Source organism: Salvia miltiorrhiza, unplaced genomic scaffold, assembly GCF_028751815.1.
Source record: "Salvia miltiorrhiza cultivar Shanhuang (shh) unplaced genomic scaffold, IMPLAD_Smil_shh original_scaffold_220:::fragment_1, whole genome shotgun sequence".
NCBI lineage: Eukaryota > Viridiplantae > Streptophyta > Magnoliopsida > Lamiales > Lamiaceae > Salvia > Salvia miltiorrhiza.
The window spans coordinates 182,729-190,356 of NW_026651504.1; the positions used below are offsets into that span (position 1 = coordinate 182,729).

At 31.5% G+C, this 7,628-nt stretch overlaps 1 protein-coding gene across 1 annotated transcript; it reads right to left on the bottom strand.

Moving 5' to 3' along the window:
* Positions 1-5,028: 5,028 nt before the first annotated feature.
* On the bottom strand, positions 5,029-7,061 carry LOC131003568 (agamous-like MADS-box protein AGL104). Its single transcript, XM_057930093.1, has 11 exons — positions 6,856-7,061; positions 6,713-6,766; positions 6,609-6,627; positions 6,448-6,503; positions 6,326-6,353; positions 6,195-6,256; positions 6,011-6,110; positions 5,856-5,909; positions 5,622-5,767; positions 5,358-5,535; positions 5,029-5,258 (listed from the first exon to the last, which is right to left on the bottom strand). The coding sequence occupies exons 1-11, from the start codon at positions 7,038-7,040 to the stop codon at positions 5,154-5,156; spliced, it is 987 nt and encodes a 328-aa protein (XP_057786076.1). The 5' UTR covers positions 7,041-7,061; the 3' UTR covers positions 5,029-5,153.
* Between the last annotated feature and the right edge of the window lie 567 nt (positions 7,062-7,628).

Here is a 7,628-nt window from a genome sequence, read left to right on the forward strand (position 1 = left end):
CACCAAGAGGGAAATTAATTATTTATTAGAACGAAGCAAGTTTTCCCTTTAAAATACAGATGTATTGTAGTACTCATGCATACATTTTTATGTACATTATATATGTGCAGTGATATGTATTTTCGAGTTGATGCATTTGTGCGATGTTGAATTTATATATGTATTTTTGTGTTCAGTATTATGTATTTTAGTGTTTAACATTATCCATTTTAAAAGGAATATACAGTGCTACCGAAAGTAAAGAGATTTATATATATGATTTCTTCTCTATATCTATAATTACGTGCTTTATTAAGTATTAATTAATGTTTTTTTTTGTTAGGTCCACATCAACCACAATATTTACAAGTTATGGTAGCAACTTGAAAATACCTCAATTTGATACGATACAAATAAGCTCGCAATATGCAACTTGCAACTTCACCAACAAGGGAGAAGAGACCAGCCAAGTTAATATGTTGGATAATTCGAAACAAGAGGTAGATATATATACGAAAAACTTAATATATAAAACTAGGATAGCGGCTACGAATATCTAAAATACGAGTACAAGTTAAAGAAATTAAACATTCTAACATTGAGTATAAGACATTTTCCCCATAACTAATGAAGTTTAATAATGCACACTTTTTAATGTAGGTATACATACATTAATTGTTTGAAAATATGTGGCAGTTATCGTTTTTTTTTTTTTTTTTCCTTTCCAAAGAACATCAAATTTATAATTATTCTTTTTTCTGTGCATTAATTTTTCAAATTATTTATGATGATCGTAGGGGACATCTGGAGACAACACTGGTTGGACATCGAAGATTCAGAAAAGCAATTTATGGGAGTGGGAAGACCTGCTTCTTGATGAGAATTTTAACTTTGGATTCTCAAAATAATTAAAACGCTTAAAATTATGAATGAACCCACTAAGAGGAAAAGATTTAGTAAAGACTGAGATGAAAAGAACATAAAAGGTTAAACCATTATTAGTATAATATATACCTGTACTAATAGAAAAAGAGCCTTGTGCACAACATGTGGATTACCTATTTTACCCTTATTACATATTTTATTTCAAGTTGATTTTACATATTATATATTTATAAAAATATATTAATTCATTAGATATATATTACACGCACTAAATTAATCTATGTGATATATATCTATAGCTATATATTGATGATAAGACTTATAAATAAATGTATCTATCCAATAAATTAATTATATTTAATAGAAGTAATGAACTAATATATAGATTTTCTAAAAAAAGAAAAAAAGTTGTTGTATGAGATAATATATATACATGCTGAATTGTTTGTTATATATCTCATAAATTCTCACGTGACGTATGGATGTTGAATTGTAAGCTTTATAAATAGTTAAATTCAAGATCAATAAACTCAACTTTTCGGAGCATATATAAATCTCTCTCTATATTCCATGCTTCAATTTATGTTTAAACAAAAATATTGATTTTGATTTTAGTGACTTCTCTCCCACCTCAGAAACCATTGATATGAATAAATTCAATTCATCTTCATCGAATGCTCTTCGTCGTTGATGAGCCTTGAAAAGCTTCTTCCATTCTAAATTTGGTTTTTGAGTAGGACAACCCTTAAATATCTTCAAAAGTTGCAGAATAAGACAAAACTTAAGCGGATTTTTTTTTTTCTTAAAAAGAGCATGAACAATGACTCCTCATTTTCCCCCTTAGTGGCCGGAGGGGACGCATCTTACCAACTGAGCTGCGCATCATTGTCAAAAACTTAAGCGAAACTTAATAGCAAGCATTTAATTTCTGGTCATACAACCAATAGAATTATAATAGTCCAATACAATATTATAAAGCTTAATTTCAACACTACAAATGTCCAACAACCGATAAAAACGGCAAATAAAAGTTTGGATTAAATGCATGTAATATCATGAACTTAAGTCGAATTCCAATTTTAGCACGGACTTCAAAAGTTCTAATTTATATGGATAACTTTACTCCGTATTCAATTTTAGCACCGATTTATTTTCCGGCAGAAATTTCAGAACCACGTGGCAATGACGTGTCTTCCAAATGACACGTCATAATTTGTAACTTAAAAACGTCCAATTTAAATGTGTAACTTTACTCCGTGTTCAATTTTAGCAACGAATAAAGAAAGAGAGAGACGAGCATGGTCGAAGAAGCGTGCTTCGCCTACACCATAGTCGGAGATTATACCAAGATCTACAACCATAGTCTATAGATCTAAAGCATGGAAGAAGAAAATCGAAGAAGAAAAAGAAGAGGCGGCGCGAAGGTGCATTTTTCTGGGGAGGGAAGAAAATCAAATTAGAAGAAGAGGCGGCGCAATGGAGGAGGGTGGTTCTGGGGAGGGAAGAAAGTCGAAGAAAAAGAAAAGGCGGCGCAGTGGAGGAGGGTGGTTCTGGGGAGGGAAGAACCTGCAAAGACGAGAGAGAGAAAGATAGATGAGAGGGTGGTTATGGGAAGGGTACTTCAGCCGATAGCAGCGGTTAGCCGGACCGCCGCCATTGTCGCCGCCTTCCTCCTTTTTGACTTCGACCGACACCTGCAGTCGTCGTCCTCCCTTTCTCGCCTCGACTGGAAGGCATCAATAACGTCACCGCTCCAGCTGGCTTTTCCCCTCTCTTTCCCTCCTGACCGACGAACAGCAGGAGTCACAGGCCGCCACAGGAGGGATTTGATAGCCGTGGCAGCGGCGATGGTGGAGGAAGAGGGGCGACGGGAGGAGAAATGGGTGTTGGAAGAGGAGTGATCGACAGAGAGAGAGAGTGACGAGAGAGAAAGCTTGGGGAGCAAAACGCAACGTTTTGCTCGCCGACCGGAAGCTTGTGCCGGCAAGCCATGTCAATGACATGTAGGATCGAAGCGTGTGCCGGCAAGTCAAATCGAAAAATGGTGCTAAATTTGAACACGGGGTAAAGTTATCCATATAAATTAGAACTTTTGAAGTCCATGCTAAATTTGGAATTTGACTTAAGTTTATGATATTACATGCATTTAACCCTAAAAGTTTATTACCTAATAAGCCACAAGAGAAATATGAAACTCTCGATTCGATCTAATAATCAACTCGAATATATACTAATATAAAAAGTATTTTGTGCACAAATATAAATTGTCTATTATATTCGTATTATATATTTAATTTTCAAGTAATTGTGTAAATTATAGTATTATAATATATTTAGAAAAATATACTTTCCCCGTTTCACAAAAAAATGAAGATTTTGTCGTTTTGGGCGTCTCACACCACATTTTTTTAAGCTCATAGACAACAGATTTGGTCATTGTTGTTGTCTATATAATAATTGACAACATATTTATTAAAAATATGTTGTCTATGTGCTTAATTCTTGTAGTGACATGAACATTTCTATTTATGTATACTACCCCACAACAATCCTTCTACTCTTTATCTTTACTTTTCATAAAGTGTAACTCATTTTCCACTCACAATACACTTTTATCTAATATTTCTTAAAACCAGTGTCACTTACAAATGTTTATATTTTTGTAAGACGAATGGAGTATTAATTTACTAATATAAAAAGTGTTTTGTGCACGAATATAGATTGTCTATTTTAAGAGTATTGTGTAAATTATAGTATTATATATTTAGAAAAAAATATTAATTTCTTAGATATTAAAAACTTACTTTAATATTTAATATTTAGAAATAATAATTATATTTTCTTATCCAAAATCTATTATATATATATATATATATATATATATATATATATATATATATATATATCTGGAAATCTTTTTAGAATCTTGAAAAGATAAATATCCTATAAAATCTATTTACTTAACTAGATAAATGAAAATACAATTACTCACAATTATCTAAATAAATAGGGCACATGTCACATATTTACTAAATTGTATATAAATGTTATTATACATTGAAATGCAAGTGCTTGAAAATATAATTAAGTTAATAACTTTGAGACATGAGAATTTTATCAAAAAGTTAACAATATATTAATAACTTAATAACTTTTTAATTTATTAATATATAATGTGTAAAGACAAATGAGAGAGAATATTTAAATAAATACATGTATTATCAATTCATTGTGGCTGATATTACTAGAGATCCTAATGATGATCAGGCTGAAGATGATTCAACAATAAATTCATATTTCAACAAGTTATAACCATAGCTATTCATAATTAGAATATTTTAATAAATAATGCTTTAATAATTAATTTATAATAGTAACATGACTTATATAATACTCCATATTTCCCTGAAAATTGTGACCTTATTACGATATTGGAATGTCCCTGAAAATTGTGATCTTTCTTTATTTGGAAATAATTCCACAAACTTTTCCTCTCATTATTTATAAAAATGTGTGAGACCCAATATCCACTCAAACACAACTACCATATTTTTTCTTAAAATCTGTGTCACTTCCATTGGATCACAATTTTTAGGGACGGATGGAGTATTTATAAAGAGGTACTCTAAAAAGTTATTATGTTTTATTTTATTAAAATTGATGATTTTTGAATTGACCCAAGTTGGGGACATAAGAAATTTATTAATTCATAGAGTTGATTAATTTATTGAGTATTATTTTACAAAGGATTTGCTTATTTTAAAAAAATGTTTAATTATTATAGTTGTTGAATTAAATAGATCAAATTGTTAATTGAAAATTAAATAGATACTCCTTCCGTCCTTTAAAAATTGCCCCAGAGGGAATGACACGAGTTTTAATAAAAATTGGTAAAAAAAGTTATTTGATGGTGGGGTCATGTACAAAAATAGTGTTTGAATGGTTGTAATTGTAAAGTTGATGGTGAGGCCATGTACAAAAATAAAAAGTAAGGAGATTGGGGCAAATTTTTTTGGGACATCCCCAAAAAAATTGAGGCAAACTTTTTAGTTTTTAGGGACGAAGATTTATATATTTTTTATTTTCTCAAATAAGAGTATTAATTATGTGGTATGGTAAAGGAAAAGCGGATTAGTTTATAAGTAAGAAGAATAGTGAGCCAAATTGGAGAATAGTATATATCTTATTAAAACAATACACAAACACTCTGAAATCCTTGGTTTAAGGAGGGAAAACATATGGTTTGGTGCAAATAACATTTGAAACAGTTAGTTTGATTATAAACTTGATTATAGATGAAGTTCACTTGAGGGTTGCTGGTGGCATTGTGATGGTAAGAACATCGTATGTTCGTCTAGTGCGGCTAGGGTTTCATTCGAACCTTCCAGAACGTCCTGCGATATGCAACATCAAAATCAAAATATAATTAATTACTCATTCTCCTCATAAAATAATTAACACTCAGTAGCAAAATTGAGAATATTTGTTGGAACCTTGAAATGAGTAGAGTTGTCTGGTTGCAGTAAAGATGTGTAGTGATTCTTTGAGGAATGGAATTGTTGAAAAGCATCATCGCTTAGAACATTGTTGGAACATGCTTCCACAGTTTGGGCATTCTCGTTTCCACTTGTCTGAGAAACGGACTCATACATCGTTGGTGATGATTGCTTCCTGAAATTAAAGAGCAAACAATTACTCATTTAGTATTTTATTTCTGAAAATTACACATGACTTTGATTTTATATATATGAGCAGACCTTAGATTGGCAGAACACGCATCCGATCCAAAATTCACGTGCTCAATATTGCTGAGCTCGATTCCTTGATCATCCTCGTTCTCGAGCAAGGGTTTTGCTCCATGTGTTTGTGCTTCAGTTAAATATTGAACAACTGTATTTATTTCCTTTTGCAAACAAAAATGACACATTAGTGTTACTATTTTGTCGAATACAAGACAAACATAGTAAATGTTACAGATATATAAATCGAACCCTATACGTGTCTTGATAACTTGATTGCTGGCCCACTTTGTTGAAGAGGTTTCTCTGTGATAACATTAACAATACATATATATTAAAGGTTGAGATTAAGGATAGAATGGGAAAAATCCAAGAAATAACTAATATAATTAGTCTTGAATTATTGCCTTTCTTTGCATAACGCGGCGTAGGCCTTCCTTAAGTTGCACTTCGGATTTTTCGAAGTCTCCTAGAGTTGTAAACTTATCTAAATCTGGTTCGAACACTCTGTCCATTAACAAACGAATAAATCTAAGCACCATAATATTTTATGTCTATTGATTTTTAGTATCATTGTTGGTCCCTGTGTACCTAAGTTCATCTTGAGCTTTCTCGAGTTGTCTTTGCAAATCTAGAATCTCTTTCTGTATTTCCTGAAAACCAAAATGGTGAAATTATTTGTGTATACATGATGATTAAACGGTTTTTTTTTTGTTTTTTACCTCAGTATCAGAGCCAGGAGTTGCGGCACTGAAAAAAAAAATTAAAAAGAAAATCAGCATATTCCTCATTGGAAGATGAAGAAATATATGAAAATTCCCGGAAACAAAAAAAGAGATAGAACCTTTGCATAGCAAGATCCTTTTCAGTTTTTATTTTCGTTAATGTGTTTACTATTTGCTGCATCAATGGAAAAAAAAAACACAGTTAAATTGCAAATAGCATATAAAACAATTGTGGAAAAACCAATTCACTATTTAATTTGTATGTATCTGGCTAAAATACCTCTCTATTTGCAATAATCCTGCAATTTACAACAACAACAACAAAACTTGTTATGTTGCAATAAATAAGAATTAATGAAAGCAAATATAGTCTAACATGCTTACCCTCCTCTGTCACGATCGGAGAGATTAATGTAACGATATATGACATCCTCAACTCTATAATCATGAATGCGGCAATGAGGAATCAATAATTAAATGAAATAATATAATTTTAGGATATTAGAGATGAATTTAATTATATATACCTTTTCCTACCGGAAAAATGGCTGAGTCTACCGGAAGGGGAGAGCATAATCAAAGTGAGATCAATGTCACATAGAACTGCAATTTCATAGGCCTTTTTAATGAGGCCATATCGACGTTTGGAGAAGGTGACTTGGAGATTGGTGGTGTTCTCGATTTTCTTGATCGGGAGTTTGCTCCGTCCCATATTTCAGTTTTTGTTTGTATAGGAAGATCGAGGGTGGCAAAGGGGACAATAAGCTTCCAAAATTGTGAATATATAAAATTTAGGGAAATGATAGGTTGCTACGAACAAGAGGTGATTAATGGTGAAGTTTGTTGGTCAACACATCTCTTAACCGCAGCTTAAAGAGTGGAGAGGTTGCTACAATACTGCTTTCATTAATTCTACGACATTCACTCTAAGGTTACCACTTATCATATAATCATATTAGATTTTATTATTTCTTAAGTTAAATAACCATTTCAATCTGCAATTTATACGAGTAATAATGAGCCCCTTAAAGGGCCCTTAGGTAGGGATCACCACTTAAGTTAAGAGCCATTTTTTCACAATAGAGATTCTCTGAGTACGTTTGTTTGAACTCTCTAGTTTATTTTCTATTCTATCTTTATTTTAAATAATTTTGTAAACTAAATTAAACATTGAACTTAATAATATAAAATTCATTAAAATTATTGAAGTTTACATTAATTAAAAAATAAAATTATTATAATGATAAAAGAATTACCGCCACCATCATTTGGCGAAACTCCAACTCCGTCGGAGTCATTG

Excerpts from the sequence above, each read along its gene's own strand:
- LOC131003568 (XM_057930093.1), bottom strand. The coding sequence starts at position 7,040 with ATGGGACGGAGCAAACTCCCGATCAAGAAAATCGAGAACACCACCAAT. Across the intron at positions 6,767-6,855 it reads CATTTTTCCGGTAGGAAAAG|AGTTGAGGATGTCATATATC; the intron begins GTATATATAATT and ends TCATGATTATAG. Across the intron at positions 5,768-5,855 it reads GTTATCAAGACACGTATAGG|GAAATAAATACAGTTGTTCA; the intron begins GTTCGATTTATA and ends TGTTTGCAAAAG.